The sequence below is a fragment of the Vigna unguiculata genome, chromosome 8 (assembly GCF_004118075.2).
Source record: "Vigna unguiculata cultivar IT97K-499-35 chromosome 8, ASM411807v1, whole genome shotgun sequence".
Classification (NCBI taxonomy): domain Eukaryota; kingdom Viridiplantae; phylum Streptophyta; class Magnoliopsida; order Fabales; family Fabaceae; genus Vigna; species Vigna unguiculata.
In genome coordinates this window covers 19,967,394-19,993,547 of record NC_040286.1, presented here as the reverse complement: position 1 = coordinate 19,993,547, position 26,154 = coordinate 19,967,394, and the positions used below count along the sequence as shown (strand labels likewise).

The 26,154-nt window shown below is 36.0% G+C and overlaps 1 protein-coding gene across 3 annotated transcripts; it reads left to right on the top strand.

The window, feature by feature from the left end:
* Window positions 1-150: 150 nt before the first annotated feature.
* LOC114195397 (RNA polymerase sigma factor sigE, chloroplastic/mitochondrial-like) lies at window positions 151-5,731 on the top strand. Of its 3 annotated transcripts, none has more exons than XM_028085851.1 (7): window positions 151-360; window positions 885-1,638; window positions 1,817-1,873; window positions 2,035-2,178; window positions 2,389-2,625; window positions 2,884-3,147; window positions 5,319-5,731. In XM_028085851.1, exons 1-7 carry the CDS (start codon window positions 290-292, stop codon window positions 5,514-5,516), a joined length of 1,725 nt encoding a protein of 574 aa, XP_027941652.1. In that variant the 5' UTR covers window positions 151-289; the 3' UTR covers window positions 5,517-5,731. The 3 variants fall into 3 exon arrangements, with proteins under 3 accessions (XP_027941652.1, XP_027941653.1, XP_027941654.1); XM_028085853.1 differs by having other exon boundaries at window positions 348-366; XM_028085852.1 differs by lacking the exon at window positions 1,817-1,873 and having other exon boundaries at window positions 152-360.
* Window positions 5,732-26,154: the final 20,423 nt, after the last annotated feature.

Below are 26,154 nucleotides of genomic sequence, written 5' to 3'. Positions count from 1 at the left end.
CACCACCACCACACGCATCACTGGTCCAACAATAATATCAAAGGCTTTCGTCAACCACCAATAACCAACCACGTGCACCACATGTGCTCCACACTTCCCCCAAATATCTCCTCCCCCATTCCAAAAGCGCCACATTCACTTTCTTCGCCATGTCAGCTCTATCATGCCACATTCTGTCCACGCGTATCGATCGTACAAAGCTTCCTCTTCTTCTTCCACCGTCGATCTGTCTGTGATTTTTCAGACTTAAAATTGTGGACACCGAATTTTTTCTAGAATCTCGCGTTTAATGAAACCACAACCTCAACGCGTTCTAGTAGATTCAATCTGCGTGGACTCAGGGAAACATTGCAGTTCAAGGTGCTAGTATGCTCCCTGCTACTTCACTTCATTTTTCTTCTAAACATTGTCTTTCTATGTGATTATTTACCGTGCCAGTATTCCCAAACAAAAGTGAAAATTCCATTGGTTTTAGAACTCATTAACACTGAATAGGTTGCGTTGGTGTGTGTACGATGCGAGTCTGTCCATGTTATATTTTAGGATTGTTTCTTGATTTCTGTTAGTTGGTGCTGTTATTTTGAAGTATTGGTGTACCAATTTCTTGTTTAAAACAATGCTGACAGCAAAAAATTTGAGCCGAAGTCTTCGTAATGAGTTTAATGTAGGTATTTCAATTGAAACCATTTTTCTATCGTAAAATTGGTAACGGGGAATAATTAGTGTCTGATAAAACAATATCTTGGTTTTTCATTGTATTGTTGATTTTATTAGTAATATTGATATTGGTGTTGATGTTGATACCACATTGATGGTTAATCAAGATGTTATGTAATTTTGTTCTAAGCAAATTTCATTGATATTGACTTCATCTCCTCTTGTAGGATCCCTGCATTGAAAAATTGTTTAATTTTTTATGCTCTAAACACGGCTTGGAAACCTGGCATGGGAGTTGTTACTGTTTCTACCTCAGCTGCTAGGACTCCGTTAAGATTGAGTGCGAAGTTGATCAGTCGTCAGCAGGCACATAAGCGACTCTTAATAGTAGCTTTTAAAGGAAATAAATCGAATAAAACCACTTTGGTTTCACCTCAGGAGCAAATTCCTCTACCCGTGGAAACGGCAAAGAAACAAAGGAAAAGGATAGAAAAGAGTAATGAATCGCTGAAGAGAGTGAGAGCTGTCTCTACTGATGAAACCACTCCATTCACCATGGTTGTGAACTACAATGAAGCTGCAGCCAAACTTGAAAATATATACAAACTCAGCTCCGTATCTGATGCTTGTAAGACGGAAGATATAGATAGTAAAACAAAGAGAGTATTCCGGAGGAGGAAGAAGGTTGGTGATGAACATGATGACAGAAATGATGATAATGTGGTTAGAAACCTGAATAAGAAGGCCAAACGATTGAGTCTTGATAAAAGGATTGCATTGAAAAGGAATGCAAAGGAGAAGGTGGTTGTTCAAGCTCAGAAAAAAAGAGATGTTAATAGAGTAGAAAAAATTGATGCGCTTATCAGGGAATATTCAGCATCAACTGATTTAGTTAGCATGGACTGGAAGAAAATGAAAATTCCGCCAGTTCTTCCTTCTTCAGAACATGCATGGTTATTTAAGTTGATGGAACCTATGAAGGTGAAATTATTTTCCTGTTTTGGTCTCCAATGCACTTTCTTTTATGATATTTTTCTTTTCCTTCTCAAAATAGATGTTTGTCACCTTTGATTGTTGAATGTCAAAGAACGGTTCAACCTAAAAGCTTAATCAGGAAGATAATGACTTTCAACTGATTTTGTCTTTGGTACACTTACAGTTCATGTCAAATTCACTTGGGCGTGAAGGATGTATAGAGCAGAGGTTGCTCTTAACTGTATGGAAATTTAATCATGAGAATTAGTAATCAAGGATCCACATCTTGAGCATACAGTCATGAAAGCATTTGATGTCAAGGAATGTTTAAATTTAATAGCTTAAGATCCTGAGTGAAAATTCAAGTATTTGTGATATTAGGCTGTGTTTTTTGTGGTTCAGGCACTCCTACAAGTGAGAGAAGATTTACAGGCAGCAGGGAAAGAAATTTCGGATGGTGAACTAGCAGATGCAAAAAGCATTAGCATTGTTCATGTAAGGAAAGCTATAGAGGTTGGTCAAGCTGCGAGAAACAAGCTCATAAAGGTAATATGGAATGTTCAACTCTTCTTTTAGATTGGCTTATAATAAGTCTTCAAAGATCAGTGATTTATTACACATCTATTCCTTTTACTTCTCTCTCTCTCTCTGTTGCTTTGGAAACGAATGGTTTAATTGTTGATTTGTTTGTTGATTTTCTTCGGATTGAGTAATAGTTATATTGAGATTAATAAATCATAGTGGTATCTATTGCAGCACAATCTCCGACTTGTATTGTTCGTGATTAACAAATATTTTCAAGATTTTGCAAGTGGTCCAAGGTTTCAAGATCTTTGTCAGGCTGGAGTTAAGGGACTTATCACTGCAATTGATCGATTTGAGTCAAAAAGGAGACTTCAGCTATCTACATACAGTCTATTTTGGATTAGACATTCAATTGTTCGTTCCATAACCCTCTCAAGCTTCACACGTGTTCCTTTTGGACTTGACAGGGTATTCATTTTTCTTATCAATATGGTGATTATTTTTGAAACTGGATTAATTGATTTTAATTTTACAAAGGCAGCATACTTTGTTTTCCTTAGGACTTCGAAGGCTTTTTTATAATTAAAATAGAATACATGAAAATAATTCTTTGTGTTTTGACCCGATCTAATTTTTGCAAAGACATTCAAAGAAAATATGTAGGTTAGGAAATTATTATAGACTTAGGAGCAGTCTTTTATATCATCTCACATTCATTTTAAACAGGTCAGAGCAGATATCCATAGAGCAAAACTCGAGTTAACATTTGAGCACCAGAGGTCACCTACGGAAGAGGAGGTACTAAAAAGAATTGGGATCTCCCCTGAAAGATATTATGATGTACTGAGGGCATCAAAACCCATTCTATCCCTTCATTCAAGACATATAACCACGCAGGAAGAGTTTATTAATGGGATTACTGATCTTGATGGTGTGGATGGTGATAATAGGAGGCAAGTTGCTGTTCTAAGACTTGCTCTTGATGACGTGGTAAAATCTCAACTCCTTGATACCGTCCCTTTGATGATAAGTGAAATTTGATTAATGTGCTAAAAGTTTGAATGTCAAAGTTGTGCTGCTTGCTATACCTTTAACTGAGTATGATTATCGCATTCTTGCCAACGTAAAACACTTCCTTAGTCCGTTTTAGTGTCCGTCCTTGATATAGTCAATTTTTCACGAATACAGTGCATAAAGAGGCCTAACTAGTGAATAGCATAACGTATACCGAGGCTTGCACCTAACTAATTGATACCCCTCATGTCGAGGTATTAATAGGTGATCCGATGGAATTATATGTCCAACAAACAGGAATCTCACTAGGATAGTTTAAACAATGGCTCTGATATCATGATACCATGTTAGAAGTGGATTTAAACTTAACTCAACCTCACAAAACTGGCTTGTAAGGTAAGGTTTACACCAATTATATATTATGAAATTTCCTTATTTCTAGTCGATGTGCGAATTCCAACAATTATCAACATTCAAGTACTAGTTTTGAACCTCTACCATCATATTCGAAACTTTACATGTCATAAAAGCTTGGAGTATAGGCGCTTGAACTTTATTTGATCTTCTACAATCCCTAAATCATAGTATGGTCTTTAAAAAATTATCTGATTTTAATTCTTAATAAAATAACTAGGCACATATATTAGGTTCTTCACCAGCATTAAGGAATTTTCAACTCTAATGGGAAGGGAACATAATTGTGTAGTTTAATTACCTTTCAATGCAAAGAAGTGTAATCCATTTAATTCAAATTATTTTAATGATATTCCAAGTTTGATTTATACACTTGTAAACACTGGATCCCTGCAAGAGTTAACCTCACTGGACACAGAGACACCTAATAACTAGATGTCTTCTGATGGAATCCTCGAAAATAGGTATGAAAGTGGGATCTTCCACTAAGTGACACCTCTCATACAATCCATTAGATTCTAAGGTATGCGTCGTTTGAATCAATAGGATTTAATTAAATTCAAGTATTGAACCATGGATTAGAATCCTCTTGGCTTGGAAAGAAGAACTTGGTTCCTAACATGTGTAGGAAACCCATTTTTTATCATGCTTAAGTCATTAAAAGAGACAGAGAAGAAAAATATGGAAAACCACATCACTTGAAATGACTCACGTCACGATAAGTGAGAAGAATCACCATTTGAATTCCAAACAACTTAAAAGAGCACACAATTTTCTCTAGAATTCTCAGAATTTCAATTCATTCAAAACTATTAGACAATGCTAGAAAGCCTCTTCATACAGGAGAATTGATGCACAGAGTAAGCTAAAGAGCCAAGGTTCTGGATGATTCCTAAACTAGGCGCGCATTCCACATGTGGATCCTTCAATGTGACTTCAACTTGACGCCTAAATTTGAATTTAAATGGCCTAGATGGTTCTTGGTTAGGGCACCAATTGATGCTGTTTTCCTTGCCTTGCTTGGTCTTTGAAGAGCCTAGAAGCTTCCTGGGGGGCATGCTTCAAGTGTGATGCGCCAGGATGCTTGGCAGTTCAAAGAACATAGAATCTTCAATGGACGGTGCAGTGCAAGCTATATATTGAATGCTCAAAGTGATCTAGGTCCTTCCTTATCTCAATGTCGCTCTTCAGTAGGTCTTCGTCCCTTGTCTTTAAGACAGTCCCTACAAAGCTAGGTCAAGCCTGTTCTTGTAGTATAACTCAATTAAAATATATTCTAAAATTACAAACAAACCCTAAGACTTTTAAGTCCATGAAATGTAAAAATAAGAAAATAACATCGTTTTTGTGAACTAGATCCTTAATCATGCTTCTAGTGATGAACAGTCTACTTCCATTCCCTTGTCATTATTTTCCAATATATAAATAAGCGTTTAACTAATTCACCGGCAGAACATTTATTCGTGATTCATACTAAGAGGAAAATGAAAGTCTCTTGATTAATTTTTATATAGTACTGCAATTTTATGACTTTTGTTTCCCATGTTTCAACTGCGTTAAATGGATCCACTTAAAGTATTGAAAATGTGTGATTTTGATCCTGGAAGTTTTCATTGGAGACTAAGTTGGTCATTTTGGAAGGTTTTTCTCATGTCAAGTCCTACCAGTTAGTGAATTTTGTAAAACCATGACATCGAATTGACATTGTCATTTGTTGGGAATTTTTTTTGTAGCTTGATTCCTTGAAGCCAAAGGAAAGCTTAGTGATTAGACAGAGATATGGACTTGATGGCAAGGGTGACAGAACATTGGGAGAAATCGCTGGGAACTTGAATATTTCGAGGGAAATGGTTCGGAAGCATGAAGTCAAGGCTCTCATGAAGCTTAAGCACCCTGCTCGGTTGGATTATCTCCGTCGCTATGTTGTATAGTAAATTGACAAATGTATATATGCTTCTGCTGCTATCGTTATAGTCCAAGTTACCTATAGTCATGCCCATGGTGATACATATTACGATTATTTAAGCATACAAAATCAGCATTAGTCAGGTAATTTGTATACGGAGTTATTGGTCATAAGAAATCACAACATAATGAATGTTACATGTAATGAGTAGTGTTTATAAAATTACATTTTAAATTACAATATTCGGCAGAGTTCCTATCTTTGTACTATTAGATAAAAACAAATTGAATACTTTTTGATAAAATTAAATTAAATTGTGCATTTCAGTTCATGAATAAAAGCTTTTTTAAGAAGTAAAATGCATAATATAATTTTATATATGGGAGGTATTTAGTTTTTTTGGTATGATGAAAGCAAGGTAGTAGACAGAAAATTATTTTAATGTTATGTTTGGATGACATAATTTAAGAGAATAATTTATTTATTTGAAAATTTTAAATTTTTTGAAATAAAATAACTTATTAGGATGAAGAAAATAAAAAGAAATTGAAATTGTGGAATTTTAAAAAGATATTTTAAATAATTAAAATAATAAAATTTGAAATTTACTAAAAAAAGAAGGAAATTGAAATTTCATATGATGAGACTCGTTATGAAGCAATGGAGGACCTTCTAAGGATAGTGACTAGGAGCATGACTAGAAGGGAGGCATGAAACTTTTATTATTTATCTTTATTTTCCATTTCTTTATGTTGACTTTCCCTAAATTGACTTATGTTGACTTAATTGTGGTTGACTTTATGACTATAGTTAAGTTGACATGTTTACTCTTGGGTTGTTTGTTTTATAGGGTAAGCTTATGCCAACAAGATAGAAGGATTGCACTAGTTGGAGTTAAAGGAGAGCCCTAGCCTTGGGACCACTCATGATAGGGAGCATATTTGGAAAGAGGAAGAGCTTGGAGTTGACCTACACTCTTCTAGAAGGTCAAAAGCACATAAGAGAGTCTTGGGGACCAAGCTAAGATTATGTCCTTTTCAATACACCTTTAAATCTAGTTTCTAGAAGCTTGGTTTATCTTTTTAGGTATACAACCTTCTGCTTTGTATTATTGCTAAGAGACCCCCCACCTTCACCTATATAAGGGCCTTTTCAAGACTCTTGAAAGAGTTGAAATTTTTTGAATAAAAATACTATATTTGACCACCTTGCGAGAGAGCTCTCTTCTTAGAGTGTCTTCTTCCTCAAACCTTATCTTGAGATTATAACTCAAGTGGCGGCATACAATCTTGGGTTGGTGAGCTTTAATGCCCCTAAGTGGCGTGACTTCATCATTAAGTTTCCCTCCCCTATTCTATCTTCCATCTTTTACCATCTTTATTCTCTTTTGTTCATTTGAAGTATGTTTATATTTAGCCATTTATGTTACTCTTGTGTTCTTGTTTTTGTTTTCATTAATTGAGCCTATCTCCTTCTCTTGACCTCTTGGAAGTGCACATTCACATCTAGATAACATTGTTATCTTATGTTCACTGGAAATCTTCCTAGAGTTTTCTTAACCACCAAAATACCATATTTGCTAAACTCTAAAATGGGTCTTTATCATTTTCTATCTAGAGCTTAGGTTATACTTGTTATATGGTTTTTTTCTTTGAGCTAACCTTAACTTTGCCTTACTTTTGTCTTGATGGAGCTTCAGTCATCCTTGGAAGAAAATATTGTTAGCACAATTTTCCACTTGGCATTAAGGTTAGAGTACCATTTTTCAACCTTCTACATGCTTGTTGTTTTTTCAAGTTGATAAAATGGCTTTTTGTGTTATTATTGATCATGACCGTGAGCTACCTTGTGGTTTCCATGCTTAAATTCCAATTCTTAGGTCTTTTGAGTCTTCAAATGTGCTTAGCTGTTGAATTTTGAGTCATATGTCTTATGCCAACTTGAAGTTTTCATTTATTGTTTTCCAAGTATTTGAAATTGCATGATCAAAATGACTAGTTTTTATGTATGTGCCTTTGAATTAAATGGTTGGCCTAAAACTAGGAGCTAAGTGTTCAAATACATCTTGACACTCTTCCTTAATTTGTGCTAAGCTAGAATCTTAAAATAGAAAAAAAAAATCAAACCCATATTAAAAAATATTAATATCTAAATTTACCTTGGAAGTTCAAAAAAATTGCTAAGAATGGTCTGTATGGAAAATTAGCTCCATCATTATTTAGCCCTAGTTTATATGGTATATGCATGATTAATTGGTCTTCTGATTGCATGGTCAAAATATTTTCCATAGAGTCTTATTCCCATGTTTTGCTTGAGTTAGTTTTTTTGCAAGTTTTGTCACTTGAATTTCTCTCTTTAGAGTTTTAGCTTCCTTGTTTTTGTGTTTTTCTTGCTTGTCAATTAGACTTCTTTGTTTTGTCATTGAAGTTTTCTACTTCTTGAATTTCTTAGTGTGGTTGTTGTGACATCAACCCTCTTGTGTTGGTATTCTCTTAAATTTTTTAGGACCTAGAGGAGTTTACACTCTTTTAGGAGAGCTTGAGTGATAGCCTAACTTATTGCATATTGTAAGGTGGTAAGAGACCTCTAGTTGAGGGACCAACCACCAAAGTCATGTCTAGGAGGATACAAGAAGGTTGGGCCTCCTCTGAGCATGCAAGGCCCAAGTTGAAGTTTACACGAGCCAAGAAGGATGTGAAGACCTAACCTATGACTCTTTATTTGGAAATACTAGATTAGGATTTAATTTTGGGCTATATATTACGGGTCCGATAGAATAGGATTTTTTTTGGGCCATGTATTGGACCTTGGAGGGTTTGTAGGCCTTAGAAGTGTCTTGGACCATAAGAGAATTGGGTTTCCTAATCGAGCCTTGAAGGAGAGCGCATAAGCTTATATAATTTGCAAGAAGCTTGGTGAGCAAGATACTCTAATTAGCGCCCCTAAGCATGCTCCATGTGACTTGGTTAGTTGGCAAGTCATACAATCCTCATGCTCTCTTTTTGGCTCCAATTACCACACTCTAGAACTTTTTTCCCTCCATTTTTTGTAGATAATCTAGCTCTCCTTTTCTCCTATAAATAGATAGCTTAGAGTCTTGTAAATTCATTCATAAATATAGTAGAGAAACTTTGTTGAGATGACTTTAGGCCTTTCTCTTTTTGTGAATCAACTTAGGCTAGAGCTCCCTTTAGTGACTTCCTGTAACTTCATTCCTTGAATGTTGGTCTAACCTCACTTGAGAGCATCCTCCAAACACCATAGCCGAATCACTTCTCCTTCTCCCAACCTTGCTTTCACGCATCCAACCTTCTCCATGGAAGTCTCCTCCATTTTGCATGGCTTCCTCTTAGTTTTCTCCTTGAAGATGGACTCATTATGTGATATCATGAGCTTAGGTTGATCACGCTTCAAAGATAGTTCATCTTCTTGATTACTTTTTCTTATTTTTGTGTTGTATCAATTTTCTTCTTGATTGTCTTGAATTGTTTGCTTCCATTCACCTAATTGGTTAAATGGTTCTTATCATTGTTCCTTTGGAACCATTCGACCATTGTGCTTAAGAACTCAACCATGGTGAATTTGTGTGCCTTTTAAATTTTATTTTCATCTTGATTCATTTTATACTTCATCTATTTTAAGTCATCTTGATTTTCTAATCCATATGTTTTTTCTAGAGTCATGTGTAGTCCATACATGTCATCACTTCCTTGTTTAGCTTTTTAAATTTGCTTTGAATTTGTGTTGTTATTTTTGGTGTGGAGAGTTGTGCATTATATTCAAATTTGGTGTAGTATTTTCTATGGTTAAATGAACACCCTCTTCTTTCTTGGAGCCTTGGAAATGCACCTTCACATCTAGATAACCTAGGTTATCTTAATGTTCAGTGAGAATTTTCCTTGTGCTTGCTTAATCACCTAAACACCCATTTAATTTTGGTTATTATGTGCTTTGAGTGCTTTCAATTTTCTGCATTTGAGTTCATACTTGTTAATTAGTCACTATATTTGGGCTACAAAAAAAGTGTGTCTTCTTGATAAAGCATCATCCACTATATTTTTTCCCTTCTTGTACTTAATCACATAGGGAAATTGCTTTAAGTTGTCCCTCCATTTAGCATGCCTTTTGTTCAACTTATGTTGACTCTTCAAATATTTAAGTGACTCATGGTCACTATGAATGACAAATTCCTTGGAAACAAGGTAATGTTCCCATGTTTGAAGAGCCCTCACAAGTGCATACATTTCTTTGTCATAGGTGGGATAATTGAGAGAAGCATCATGAAGTTTTTCACTAAAATATGCTATTAGGTGTTCTTCTTGCAATAATACCATATCTATGCCAACTCCTGAGGTATCACATTCTAGTTCAAAGGTTTTAGAAAAATTGGCAAAGCTAGAATAGGTGCCTTGGTAAGCTTTTCTCTTATCTCATCACAAGTTTTTTGTTGTTTTTCACCTCAAACAAATGTAACATCCTTCTTCACTAACTCATTGAGTGGTGATGCTAGACTAGAGAAGTTAGGAACAAATCTTCTATAAAAGTTTGCCAACCCATGGAAGCTACTAACGTCTCCCACATTTTTTGGGATAGGTCATTCTTGGATGGCCTTGATTTCCTCAGGGTCCACATGAACCCCATTTTTATTGACCATAAAAACTAGAAAGAGAATGCTATCAACATAAAAGGTGCATTTATCTATGTTAGCAAACAAATGATTGAACCTAAGATGGCCTACATGATCATGCAGACTGTTACTATACACTAAATGTCATTAAAGTAGACAATAACAAAGTTTCCAATTGAAATCCCTTAAAACATGATTCATAAGCGTCATGAAAGTACTAGGAGCATTAGTGAGACCAAAAGGCATCACTAACCATTCATATAATCCAAACTTTTTCCTAAAGGCAGTTTTCCACTCATCACTTTCTTTAATTTGAATTTGGTATTCTTAACATCAATTTTAGAGAAAAGAATGGACCAATGTAATTCATCTAGAATATCATATAGCCTAGGGATTGGGTACCTATACTTTATTGTGATGTTATTGATGGCTCTATGCCAAAAGTAGATGATGAAAGCTTAATTGCAAATATCTTCTTTAGGGAAGTAATGAGACTTCATTTGATGACTTAGGCCTAACCATAGGCCCAATCAAAGGGCCAATTACTAGAAGCATGTTAAGGGCATGGATCTTCAAGGGTCTAATGGGCTTCATGGCCTCCAAATGTTTTTTTCTTGGGCCAAAAAGGATATCAACATATGATGGGCTCGTCTTAGATCATTAGAATAAATTTATTTTTGGGCTAATTGTTTAGGCCATGCTTTGAAATTAAATTGTAAACTTACTAGAAGTAGTTTTGGGTCATATTTCATCTAGCTTTTGCAATTGGGTCCGTTCAAGCCCAATTAAAAATGTCTAGGCCAAGTTTGCATCTAGCCTTAGTCGTGAGTTACAGATTTATCACATATGTTAAATGAGGTAAGTGTGACACGGCACATGCCATTCAAGGGTTCGTTTTTAGTCTTAATTTCTCTTTGTGTTTCTTTACTTGTTTGTGTGTGGTGTCTTAAGTCATTCTATCTACTTAGTATTCGCACAATAGGTGTGAATTTTGAGTACTAATGAGGCACCTTCGTTGTGGAATTCGCTTGAATCATTGTGTTGAATGGCGCAAATCCTCACGAAACTTCTAAGCGTCGATTTGTTCGGTGGAAATCGACCAAAGCTCGTTCCAGCGGAGGGAAGCTACGAAAATGCAACGGAATATGTGAAATCGCTCTCGCACGAGCTCCAGTGGGGAGCTCTCACTCTTTCGGTACCTAGGAGGAGAAGTCCTTAACTAGAAGGTGAGTTGTTTGATAAATGGGGAAAAATTCTCTCAATATTATCAAAGCTAACTATTACAATAATAACTTGCCTCTTTTATAATGAAGAGAAGAAGCAAGGGACGAAAAACGTGATTACAAGCAAACCCTAGCTACAGGTTGGAAGCATGAAGAGGAAAGTATAATCCTAGCAGAGAATGCGTGACAATAAAAGAAAGGAACCCTAGCTTATATGGGTTGGCCGTCAAAAGGGATCCCTTCGAGATCATTCCGCAGAACGAAAAGGGACTATGGCTGGTTCTAGAGTGATGCTCTCGCGTAGGGTATTTGGGCTGCGTGGATATTTGCCCATACACGTGGTTGCAGAATGCATGGAGAAAGAAACAAAAGGTGTATTGAAGAGAAGTTGAAAAGGACGTTGCACGCGTGCTTGCAGCAAGGTTGCCACTTGGCCTGTTTGGGACGAGGGTTGCAAGCCCAAATGAACATTCTCAGCCCAAACACGTTATTAATGCAGAAACATGTCATGGTAGGTGCAGGAAGAAACATTGCTTTTTAATTGGGCTGCAAAATAAAGGCCCAAACATTAGTTTTGAAAATAAAAGATATAAAACATATATTTATTTAAGAACAAAAATAATTAAATTGGCTAGGCCATTGGCCAAGCTATAAGCCTTGCTAGGATCACATCATCCAATCCCTCTTGAAGAGGATCTGTCTTCAGATCAAGAGGGTTTTTTAAGGCTCACAACAACCAAAATTGAGGTTCAACCAAGATAATAAACAAATCTATAATAGTCATCGAACAAAATTTCATTGAAATCATTAAGACCATGCAGTATATTTGATTGTGCAATGTGTGAAAATGGGCTTTCAAAATTGGAAAAAAAGGTGATATTTGGCCCACTTCACAAAAGGAATGTCTCACACTTTAACTTAAAGGAGTTTTGAAAAGAATTTTAAAGTCAAAGTGTGTTGTGGCACAAAATGTTAAGGAGTATGAAATAAGTGAATGATAGGGGCAGTACTCCACCAAATTAAAATAGATACATACAATGTGTGGTAACCAATCATAGTCGTCTTCCAATGACCAATGTTCTTGTTCAAAGCTTCATTTTCCAGACAAACACAACACCTATAACAGAAGGGGGTTTGGCAGATTTACAGATGTAACACAATACTGAAAACTTAAATGCAGATGTGTAAAAGCAACGTTGATTCCTTGCTTCAAATGAAAATCCACCAATCATGGATTACAAATCAAAATGATTCTATTAACACTCATGAGACCCGAATTAATTACTAAGTGCGAATTAACTCGAACCCAAATGCAATTAAGCAATGCACACATTCATGAATCTGCTACAGTTCATTAAGCATGAACACACAACGAATTCCACTCTGCAAATGAAGCATAAACAGAATGGTTTCTTCACTAAACCCAAACACAAATTCAACCGAACAAAACACTAATCTCAAGGTTTCAATTCATTCTCCGCAAAGAATCAACACATAAAATTAGTTCCTCATGGACTTCGAATTAGGGTTAAACAGAAATTGTGATTCAACCATTCAAAGTTACAAGTATCCATAAACATCATCCAAGCAATTCAAAACATGTCAAGTATTCACTAAGCTCAGAAAAGGTGAAATGAAAGCAACACAACCCCACAGAATATGCATTGTATCACTCAAATATCTAGGCTACTATTTACTCTAAAATCATCTCTAGAAAACAGGCATCAAATTAAGTTGGCAACCCTCTCAAATCAAAAATCAAAACAGATGCAGGTCAAGATCAGAAGGACTTTTCAAGGTTGTAATGGGGTTGAGGACAAGGTGTGGAACATATGGATAAGTAGTTAAGCAACAAAGGAAACATAGGAGCAATGGGGAATAAGTCACAATGAAGCATGAAAGCAATCCCAAACGCCAACACTTCCAAATTCGGTAATCACACAATGCTCAAATCCAAAGTCCTTTTATTTCTTTTCTTTTTTTTATATACAAAGAACATGCAAAGAAACAACAATTTTGAAATCACACCTGGGTATACAAATGAGCAATTCTAACAACCAATAACAAGTGTGCGCACAGCGCACTTATTGAGCACCCATTCCCAAAACAATTCCAAAGCTCCAAATTTTCTCAAGGTACGAAGAATCATGGTTTTTCAGGCTAAGGGCTTGTAATGAGCTATAAATCAATGAAAAAGGGTACGCAGGCTTAAAAAAGGGTTATCAAAAGAAACAATACAAGGTAGGCTCATCTGGATATAGGCTCACAAAACAAAAGTGCCTAAATCACATCCAAAATTGCATGTGAATCAAGAAGCATCGAAAAGAGTCAAGCCAAGGCCACAATGCAAGCATTCAAGAGGCATATACATCACACAAGAAAGAGCACAAAGTGGCTCAAAACCTCGCATAGGTAGAATAACTCAAAAACACTTGACATGTAAAGAAAAAGCAAGGATATCAGTCCACAAAACAACAAATAGCTCATCCTCCAAGAGTGGAGGAAGTGCCTAAAACAAAACAAGAAATACAAAGCAAAAAAAAGATATAACAAAACTCAACAAAGCAGACCACCCTTGACACTTAAACTGCACATTGTCCCAATTTGGCTCAACACAAGATCCAACAATCAAATTTCAGCAGATGGAATTGGACAAGTGCAATAAAAGTAAGGAAGGAGAAAGAAAACTCCCTGAATCATGGTGAAGGAGAAATAGGGGGTCAAGCACGAACGTCTCCTCCATAATAGTATCCACCAAAGCAGGGTTGCTCAGAAATGGCTTCTGAGGATGCCTATTTACTTTGAAACTCTTATCGGTGGACTAGCTTTTATCTCAACTACACCATAAGGATAAAAATTAGTGACCACAAAAGGACCAATCCACTTTGACCGCAACTTACCACCCATGAGTCCAAGTCTGGAATTATACAATAACACTTGCTGACCAACAACAAACTCCTTTCTAGCTATGGAGCTATCATGAAATCTCTTGGTCTTCTCTTTGTAGAACATGCAGTTCTCATATGCTTCCAAACGTATTTCATCCAACTCATTCAATTGCAATTTCCTTTCCTTCACAACTTGATCAAGTGTGAAGTTGTATGATTTGACTGTGCAATAAGCTTGGTGCTCTATCTACACAGGTAAGTGACAAGGCTTTCCAAAGACAACCCGATAGGGAGACATCCCAATAGGTGCCTTATAAGCAGTCCTATGAGCCCAAAGAGCGTCCTCAAGTCTATTGCTCCGATCCTTCTTGTTGGGCTACACAATCTTCTTCAAGATTCACTTAATCTCCCTATTTGAGATCTCAACTTGCCCATTAGTTTGGGGGTGATATGGTGTAGAAATCTTATGTACAACCCCTTACTTTCGGAGCAAAGAAACCATGGACCTATTGCAGAAATAGGTGCCCTGATCACTAACAATGGCTATGGGAATTCCAAACCTGCAAAATATGTGAGACCTAACAGATTCCATAACAACCCGAGCATCGTTAGTTTTGGTGGCTTTAGCTTACACCCATTTTGAAACATAATCAATGACAAGTAAGATATAAGTGAAACCAAATGAGACAAGGAAGGGGCCCATGAAGTCTATACCCCAAACATCAAAGACCTCCTAAAACAGCATAGGTTGTTGAGGCATCTGATGTCTCCAAGAAATGGCTTCATTGGCTCTCTAACATTGTTCACATGTGCTACAAATCCTCTACGCATCCTTGAAGATGGTGGGCCAGTAAAATTCACAATCTAGCACTTTGCGAGTTGTTCTTTGTATACCAAGATCACCACCAGGTGTAGATGAATGACAAAAATTTAGGACCGAGTCAATCTCATGGTCCGGAATGCATCTCTTGGTAACCTGGTCACTGCACAACTTCCACAGATACGGGTAATCCCAAATATAATACTTAATGTCGCTCTTAAGTTTATCATATTGAGCTTTGGATGCTAAGGGAGGAAAAACAAAAGCTACAAGATAATTGACAATATTCGCAAACCATGGTGATGGAAAAGAAGTGGAGAGGGTATACAAACGCTCGTCGAGAAAATCATCCTGGATTGGTGAAACATCATCAAGAAACCTCTTTATCCTGCTGAGATGGTCAGCAACCAAATTTTATGCTTCACTCTTATCATGAATCTCCAAATCAAACTCTTTGAGCTAGAGCATCGATCTTATCAGCCGAGGCTTTGATTCTACCTTCTTCAACAGGTACTTTAAAGCTGCATGGTCAGTAAACACAAAAATAGGAGAGCCAAGCAAATATGATCTAAACTTCTCAAGGGCAAGGACGATTGCAAGAAGCTCTTTCTCTATCGTGGTGTCCTAGAGTGTTGTAGATGACCCTCGGCTGCTTATCAATCCTTTGAGCTAAGACAACCCCCAATGCATAACTGGATGCATCACACATAAGCTCGAATGGGGTTGTCCAATCAAGCGCCTAAATGATCGGAGTGGTGGTGAAGGCCTTCTTGAGGCAATCAAAAGCTTCTTTGCATCCTTCATGAAAATAGAAGTCAACATCCTTTTGCAGCAAGTTGGACAAGGGTAGGGCCTTCTTGTTAAAATCCTTAATGAAACGCCTATAGAACCCTACATGGCCAACAAAAGAATGAACCTCTTGTACAGAAGAGGTTGTAAGGCAACTATGAAATAACAAATATCTTGGCTGAGTATACTTTTATACCCTTATTGGAAATTATGTGACCCAAAACTATACCCTATTCGACCATGAAATGGCATTTCTCAAAATTCAGAACAAGGTTAGATTGGATGCACCTATTAAGAACTTTGTCCAAACTTTCAAGACATGAATCAAAAGAGGATCCATACATAGTAAAATCATTTATAAACCCCCCTATGTAGTTTTCAAGAAAATCACTGAAAAGGCTAAGCATGCACTGCTAGAATGTGCTAGGGGCATTGCATAGGCCAAAAGGCATCCTCCTATAGGTAAAAGTGCCAAAGGGATAGGTGAATGTGGTTTTCTCTTAGTCCTCAAGTGCAATATGGATTTGAAAGTAACCAGAAAAACCATCACGAAAGTAGTAGTGGGATTTACCTTCCAAGCGCTCAAGCATCTGATCAATAAAAGGCAAAGGGAAGTGGTCTTTCTTGGTTTCTTGATTTATCCTTCTGTAGTCGATGCAAACTCTCTAATTGTTTTGCACCTTTGTTGGAATCAACTCCTTTTTTTCATTCTTGACTATAGTGAGGCCTGTCTTTTTAGGAACAACATGGATGGGGTTGACCCATTGACTGTTTGAAATAGGATAGATGATCCCAACTTGTAGAAGCTTGGTCACCTCCTTCTTGACAACATCTGAGATCACAAGGTTGAGTCGCCTTTGTGGTTGTCTCACTAGCTTTGCTTCATCTTCCAATAATATCTTCTGCATGCATGTTGATGGGCTAATACCAGGAATGTTAGCCAATGTCAATCCAATCGCCTTATTGTGCTTTTTAAGAACATGCAACAACCTCTGCTCTTGTTCAACAGTGAGGGAGGTGGAAATGATGACGAACAGTTTCTCTTCCTCCTCCAAGTAGACATACTTGAGGTTGTTTGGTAGAGGTTTTAACTCTAGAGTGTTGGCTGCTAGCTGAGTAGCCGGAACCTGAGGGGAGGGGGAAAGTGATTCTACAGCTTGTACCTCAACATGAGAGTCAAATGCATTTGTACTTCCTGTAACATTGTTAGTACATTCTGACTGTATAACATCAAAATCAGTAGGTACATCACCTAGAGAGTCAAACTCAACAAACTCAACATCATCATCTCCTCTTTTGCCTTTTCTTCTTCTCACTTTTCTCGTTTTCCTCTTGCTCTCTTTTCTTTTCCTTAGCACAAAACACCTCTCCATCCACCATTTTTCGTGCTCCAAGCTTCCATGGAAGTGCTTCTTGTGATTTTTCACGTTTTTGCCTAGTTTTTACCGTTTTTATGCACATTTGACATCACCCATTGAGGGTTTTGCGTTTTGATTTCGTTTTCTATCTTGGGCAACTCATTTTGTGGATTTTGTTGACTTGGACCAACACCCATTGATGGGGTTTTCGGATTTATATATCACAACACCATTTTTGCATTCCATTGAAGCTTTGAAATCTCTCTTTTGCTCTTGATTTGCGTTTTCAGAATTCAAAAGTTAGGGTTTTTGATTTTTGATGTTCTGTTTCAGATTTGAAGTGCTTAATTGCCCCATTTTCCATGTTTAGCTAAATTCGTGTGTTGATTCCTTGAAGGAGATACAATTGAACTTTGAGGTTTCGTTTTGAATTCGTGTTTTGTCTCTCTTCATCTTGATTTTGTGGTGAATGGTTACTTTTAATCTATTAATGCTTAATTTCAGATTGGGTTGGTTGTTCATGTTGATAAAGTTCATGCTTAATGAATTGGATTAACTGTTATAGATGAATGGATGTATGCATTGCTTAATTGCATATTGAAACATGTTTTTAACCCTCACTTAGTGGGTCTGGACGAGTGGATTGAGTGAGACAAAAACCTTAATTACGTGACCTGTGATGAGTAAAATTGCATTCAAATTCAAGGAGTCAATACTGATTTTAATTCATTCTATTAACATTTGCAATTACGTTTTGCTGTTGTGTTGAAATTTTGAATTTGTCTGCCAAACCCCCCTATGTTATTGTTGTGTTCATCTGGAAATTGAAGCTTTGGAAGAAAATATTGGTCATTGGGAGACGACTTGGTTCACTTTCATATACTGCATTTTGTCTGTTTTAATTTGGTGGGGTACGACCTTTATCACCTATGTCAATGAAGTTTTCTATCCTAGACTGTTGCTCTCGAGTTATCTTAAATGAAGGGGAATAAAATGTTTCCACATGCATGCTTTAAATTGATAAAATGTGTTAATGCATGATTCTCAACCCTTTTGCACTCTAGATTGTCCCTTTTGCTACCACTCATATGCATGTCTTATAAACCTAGAAGTAATATGCCTAAGAATGTTAAATTGACTATATTTACTAAACAATGGTTGCACCAACTTCTTTGTATCCATGATAATGTTGTCGTTGACACGATCAAATTAATACTACTAAATTATAGCAACATCAGTATTGCTAAGATAGTAGTTAAGGAAATAGAAAGAGTAAAGTTAACTCTAAGTCGTCTCCCAATGACCACAGAATTGCTTTTTAACATATTAGTTCTTATAAAATCTATCCAAAAGAGTTAGTCAAATAAAATAATAAAAATATAAAAGGATTAAGATAAACAAAGAAAGAAGTAGAAAAGATAAAAAGAGATAAAAACAATAGTAAAGAAAATAGATTGATTCCATTGCTTTTTCAAAATAGATTCATCATCGATTATCTAAAGATTATTGCTCAATTAATTATTGTTGTAAATTTGCAAATTAATCAATGTAAAGTCTCAATTATTTTGTTGGCATTCTCACTTTTAACCAAAGTACAGTCTCAATTAAAAGTTAGAACTTTTAGATTATCCACAGTAAATTCAACCAAAGTACAGTCTCAATCAAATTTTACTATGCCTAATCATGTCTATTCTTTTATCTCCTTACCAAATAAAAAGCTTAATTAATCAAAGTAAAGTCTCAATTATTGGTAAAAACTCATTCAATCACATGAAAGTTTATAAATAAAATCAAAGTAAAATCTCAATTACATTTAAAAAACCTTGAACTCATATGATCAACATGCATATAGATTTAAAATCATTACTTTTTACATGATTCAAAGATAAAAGACATAGATGAATTAAAATCTCAACAATAATAAAAAGAACAAAGAAATTATTTCATTCTAACCTCAGAATCCATAATGAAATTACAATGGAATCAATCCAAGAAGTTTAATAATCCATAGAATGAAAAAGTAAAGTAAAAATAGCAAGAAGAATAGAGAGAAAAAGGAAATGAAATTAGGCCACCCTAAGGGTTCCAAAACTCTGAAGTCCCGAGCTTGTCCTTTCTACTTCTCCCTTGGACTCTTTATATAGGACTTGGATTGGGCTTTTCAGTTGCTAAAACCTCTCAAATATCTTTTAAAATAAAGATAAATATTATTTATCTTATAGTGATTATGAATATTTAAAAATATTTGGAGATAGTTGGTTAATAATTTATGATATAATTAAATTAATTAATTATTTAAAGATATCTGATAAATTATCACCAAGTAATATTTGCATTAATTTTCTAAATAAACCATTTTCAATCCTATAGTCCAAATTTGCTTGCAATCCAAAAAGATGAATATTTTCACTTAAACCCCTCTAGTTTGACCAATCTTTGACCATAATCTCCCAGAGTTGACTGCTTTGACCCGTTGACTGTGCAATGGTAGGCTGACACGTGGGATCCCCATTCTCTCTCCCAAAATTAGGGTTTCTTTCTCTAGGTTTGCTTCAGCCACATGGTGGTGAATCTGCAACGTCTCCTTCTCCAGTGAAGGTGCTATGATGTTATTGCGTCTTGCGGCAATGGCTTCATGGTCATTCTATTGCAGTTCAAGAGCCACTAGGTTCGTGATTTGCATGGAGCTCCGATACAGGTGCATTTCTTCATATAGAATGCATTGTTGAGGATGGTGGAGTTCTGGCTCGATCTGCAGCAAAGGGGCTCGCGTTTCTAGTGGTTGTTGCGTTTGGTCCGTGAGAGATCTGACAAGTTGTAGGCACGGAGGACGGTGCGACGTGATGCTTGAACGAATGCTGCAGGTGTGTTCTCGCAATGCAGATCTGGTCATGCGTTCGTGAATGGTGCACAATAGCGGCAACGGGATAGAGGTTGACGACATGAAGGGTGTAGGTATGCTGGTGCTAAACACGGTGGCTGCCATGTTGCGTAGGGTTTCTGGTTGTGTCGAGAAGAGAAGGAGATGATGATGTATCATGCCCCGATTATTGTAGATGCATGTGCAAGGATTAATGCCATGTGGAATGTTTTAATTGGACAAAATAAAAGTTGGGGATTGCCACATGACAACATCTGAGTGATTTATTTTATGAGTTGAAAAATGGGTGCAAATAGACAACAAGGGTGCAGAAGTAGGTTTTATGAGACCCATTTGGAAAGAGGGTAGTGTATAAGTAATTCATGGGGTACAATCGTGATTTTTCCAGAACTTGCTGATATTAACCTTATTCAAAGGTGGTTTGTAACTTCAATCAATTTATTTTCCCACCTTGAATGAGCTTAATCTTAACTTCAGTTGCATCAACAAACGTTAAAATATCCAAACATAATTTATGCAACTAAAAATCACTTTTTAAGACATTTTTATAACATAAGCTCAAATAGCCTAATTGTTAGAACTATTAATTAAATAACTCTTTAAGCACATAAATTCAATTAAATACCCATAATTAAACATTAAATGAGGGCAAAAATATGCACTCATCATACCCATAATTTCAAAACTTTGTTCTTAGGTATTTTTTTTTTCACATCAACATTGGATCAAATGAATGAACATTACTTGAGAGAAATCAATATTCTAGAAATCAAGTTGCCATGCATAAACAACAGAAATATTATATTTTTCATACATGAGTTAATCTTTTTAATTCACAAGACAATCAATTATGAAAGAAAGCTCTCAAGTTAAATGTGTATTTTCTCACCAAAATTCGCTCAAGTGTTTTCGCTTGTGTTTTCACTCAAAATACTCATGCAAGTAAACACTCATAATACTTAAGAAGACTCTAATATTCACAAACTTTCAAAAAACATGCATTCAAAGATCATGAGGACTTTTTACAGGTTATAATGGGGCTAAGGCAAAGGTAGGAGAAATTTAGGACTTTTGAGGGTTTTGAAATAAAATTGTAGAAAGAATAATGGAGCAAAATTTCAAAAATAATTCTTTTTCGTCTATTGCTGCTTTTGAGAAAGCAATTATTTTCATTTTTCTACATCTGTTTTTTTTTAAACTCCTTCATCATTTTTCCCTTTCTTTTTTCCATTTTTATTAATTTATGGGTGAGGTACTCACCCACACACTTTATTCCTCAACCAATCCTAATATAATTCAGCAGCTTCTTCTTTCTTCATAAGGTAGAATATGGTCTTTTTTTCTTTTCAAGGTTATGCAATAGACTTAAAACACGAAAAAGAGGTTTAAAAGCTAACAATAAGAAATGCCTCAATCATATCAACTCATGCATATTCACCTAAGATGCACAACGAAAGAATCTAGCTAAACATTTGAATATAAACAAAACATGAGCAAGTCACTCAAGAAAAATAGTAATGACACATGATGGTCCATCCTTTGCATTAAGGCTCAAGACTCACAAGGTCAAAACTCTTTCACAAAAGATTTAATCAAGAAATTCTCAAATCACCTCAATAAGCAATTCATAGAAGCAATCCACTCATATCAACATGACTTTTATTTTTCCAGAATTATGATCATCCCAATTATTGAATCAAATCCTAAAAATACAATGTCAATATGTTTTATTGAAAGTAGGGAAATATTTTGGTGGATTTCTTAAGAGACATATTGTTTAAAAGTTTCACTTAGTAAGAACTGAAAAAAACAAGAAAAAAAATCCTACCTATAGTTTGTATCCCCACACTTATTTCAAAAATTGTCCTTGATGGACTTATTTTGGGTAGGAAACGGAAAATTTTATGACTTCTGGCTTAATCTGGCCATATGTCAGCTTGTACCATTTTTTTATATACAAGTCAGCTTGTACCATTTTTTTAATTTTTACATTTTTTATTTTATCAAAACTAAAACCAGAAACATATTTTTGAAATTTTTTTAATATTTTTAAATTAAAAACAGAAAAAAAAAACAAATATGCATGCAATTTAACTTTTTTATCGACAATGTTTTCAATAGAATATGAGTCTAACCTCTTTTCCTTTTGAAGCAACCTTTCCTCTTGCTCCTTAGCCAAGTCAACAAAAATCACCACTAAAAATTTATTTTCATCATTCACATTAACAAACTTGATGTGTGGAGTGTGTGACTTCAACTCAATTTGAGCATCATCAGGTGCATTCAGATGGTTAATTGGATCATCAGTAATCCTTGTAAGCTCATCTTTTGAGCAAAAATCTGCACTTGAAGTTGTTGAATTTGTTGCTTCATCATTAACCAAGTCAGTTTGCAATAGTAGATGCTTCAGTTGCATCTTCGAATGTCATTGGTTCTTTAACTTCACTTGATTCCTCCATTGTATTGTTCTCACAACTTTGCTCATAAAAAATATCATTTGTACTCATATCATCATTAATAGATAAAACTTTATATTCACTTTAAGCATCATCATCATCATCATACCCATCAGTAGATATATTAGCATAAGAATCTTCAATTTCTTCATCACTAGTTGTGATATTTTGAAAAACACATGTTCTTTAATCATTTATTGTGGGTCGTGTTACAATTGTTGTAGCACAAGGTTGGTTGAGAAGTTGAACTTAGCTTTGATACCTAAACCCAAACCTTATAAACTTCATTGGCTTAATAAAGATGGGAATATCAAAGTTGAGCATCAAGTGGACATCAAGTTCTCCATTGGGAAATACAAAGATAAAGTGATGTCATTCCCTTGGAAGCTTGTCACATTCTCTTGGGAAGGCCATGACAATTTGACTGCAAAACCACCTACAATGGTCATACCAATGAGATCAACCTCCTCCATAAAGCTAAAACTTTTTTGCTTCACCCTCTCACACCTAGTCAAGTTGCTAGTGATCAAGCTCAAATGAGATCTAGGAGAGAGGAAGAGAGTTTCAAGAACTCTACTTTAAGTCCTAAGAGTGAGATAGGGGAATCTCCAAGTTCCACTCCTAAGGTCCTTTCTCATGAAACCCTTTTAACTTAAAAATCTTTACTCAATGTGCTTCATGATGAACAACCTTCCTATCTCCTTTTATGTCACTCTTCCCTCACTTGTCTTCCAAGTCTTTCACTTAAGGATCTCCCTCCTTCAATTGTTACTCTTCTTCAAGAATTTCAAGATGTTTAATGGGAACCAACTTAATCCTACATCAAACTTTCTCTTGAGTGTTTGAAGTCACACCTGCCTCACTCGATCATCCCCTTTGGTGTGAACCCCATTTGCACAAGGGCTGACATAGGATTTTAGGGTTAGAACCTTGTAGGAAACTTGGAAAATTAATGAAAAAAGGTGAATTGGAAAGTGGTTGAAATTCCAGTTTAGGTATTAGTTTAGAAACGTCGATATCTCAAGCTGTAGAACTCCAATTGAGGTGATTCCAAAACGACGTGAAAGTTCACGTTCTGAACTTTAATTTAGGCTTAAGAATCACTAATTTTGGGTGACTTGAACGAAAGGAATGACAAGGAGATAAATCTGGGTAGAATTGGTTTTCTAAATTTGGGTGAAGAAGAAAGAATAGTAGGTGAATATAAAAGTGGAAGAAAAGAACCACTCTTTGAAAGGGAGACAACACACAAAGGATGGAAAATTCCTTTGATACAGCCAAGGGGTTCTTAAATCACTCAAGAACATAGGAGAATCACTCTCACTAAGATAGAAGAGATAAAACTCTAATATTTCTGAATAACACTCAACTTGTCTTTGTTAATAAAAATGGTTTAGCTTATATAAAAGCTTTAACCATCAAAATTACAAAAGACCCATTAATTGCAATTATATCTCACTTAAGCTAATAATGATCCACCACTTTATAGCTAATTGTAACTTAAATTGTGGCAACTCAAAAGTCACCTAAAAGCATTGAACTATGAATCCTCTAGGTTTCCCAAATGTTGATGACTAAGTTGCCAATTGGGTTATTATTACAACTTGAAATAATTAGGATTTGCGATTATTTGATTTATTGAGTATGTAAGGTAAAAATGGCATAAAAATTGATTTTAGTTGCATAAAATATTATTGGATATTTTAAATTTTGTTAATACAACTGAAGTTTAATATGGGTCATTAAAAGTGTGGATTTGAAATATTCAAAGTTACAAAATAAGTCCAAAATCAACAAATTCTGAAAAGAAATAGTCAAGAGCTAAATGCACCTCCCAGTTTTAATTTACACACTCCTCTTGCAATTGGACCACAAAAACTTGTTATGCACCCCCAATTTTTACTAAGTTGTACCCCTCCTGCTAATTAAACTCCACTCAACCAGATTATGCCATGTGGCAATCCCCACCTTTCAAATCAAGCCAACCATATGTTGACATGTGTCATGATCCTCCACTCACTAAACTGGCCAACCATACACTGCCACGTCACCATCTCCCAAAATGAAATCATAACCCTAATCTTTCTCCTCTCCCACCATCACCATGCCGGCAGTCGCCACCATGCTGGCAGCCACCACAGATTTGCCGCAGAAGCACCGTCAACCACCTACATCCTTCTCGTCGACACCTACCGCGTCCCATTGCCGCATCTATCTTTACCACCATGACGCACCTGCAGTAACACGACCATCTTCTTTGCAACGAACCACCATCATCATCATCAACCTCAACACCGTACAGCCATTGAAGCTTCCCTACGACGCACCTGTAACCACGTTCGAAACAGCTACAGCAACGAAATTTGCACCATGCTTCGACGTCGACATCCACCAGAACGTCAGCCACGTCGGAGCAGCCACCACCTTCCCTTCTCCACAACAGTAGACCATGAGCACACATACCACAAAACATGGCAGCCACTGCACACGCAAGCACACAAACTATGAAACATGGCAGTCGCTACACACGCAAGCACACACCACAGATCTGCAGCAGAAACGCAACCACCACGCTTAGCTTCATAACCTGCACTTGCACCACTGTTTATGCATCACCACCGTGACATGAGCCTCCGCGCACCACCTGCCATTCACGCGAGAGCTTGCTCGCAAATCCACCATTGCAGCAGATTCAGCATCTCCAGCACCGCATCAAACCAATGACGCCAACACGAAACCAGATCGAAGAAGAAGAACGAGCCAGACCACCACGCTTGAGAATCTGCCTGCATTTGTGCCTTGCTGGAAAACGCACCAGCAACCACCATACGGGAATCGTTGGAAAAGAGTGTGAGAGTGAAACCCTAATTCTGGCAAGAGAGTGCACTCTTCCACATGTCAGTCTGCTATTGCACAATCAAATTGGTCAACTGGTCAACAGGTAAATTGGTCAAAGAAGCAGTCAACTCTGATCAAATTCTGGTCAATATTGTAAAAATGATTAAACAAAAGGGGCAGAATTGGAAATTGGATAAAAATTAAGTTTCTAATTAATTGAATAAAGATAAGATTTTAGCAATTGAACAGATAAAGTCCAAGTCTAATCGAAGTCTATATAAAGAGACCTAAGGGAGCAGAAGAAGACACTTAGCAACTCTCTAGTTTTGGCAGATACTAACGTCTACCACATCTCTCATTCTTCCTTTCCTTTTATTTTCTTTTGTTCATCATATATTATCATGTATTCCATCAAAGCCATGGAGGGCTAAGCTTTTAAGGTTGATTCCATTGTAATTTCTTAACTGGATTATGAGGTTAGATGAATTAATTTATTTGTTCTTTTGATTATTGTTGTGGTTTTTGTTTATCTATGTCCTTTGCTTCTTAATTGAATAGAAAATAATGATTTTAAATCTACACACATGTTAATCATATGAGTTAAAAGGTTTTTAAATTCAATTGAGACTTTACTTTGATTTTATTTAGAAACTTTCATTCGATTAAATAAGTTTTGCCAATAATTGAGATTGTACTTTGATTAAAGGTAATCACTTTAACTAAAATTAGTCAAGACTTTACTTTGATTAATTAAGTTTTCTATTTGGTAAGAAAACAAAGGAA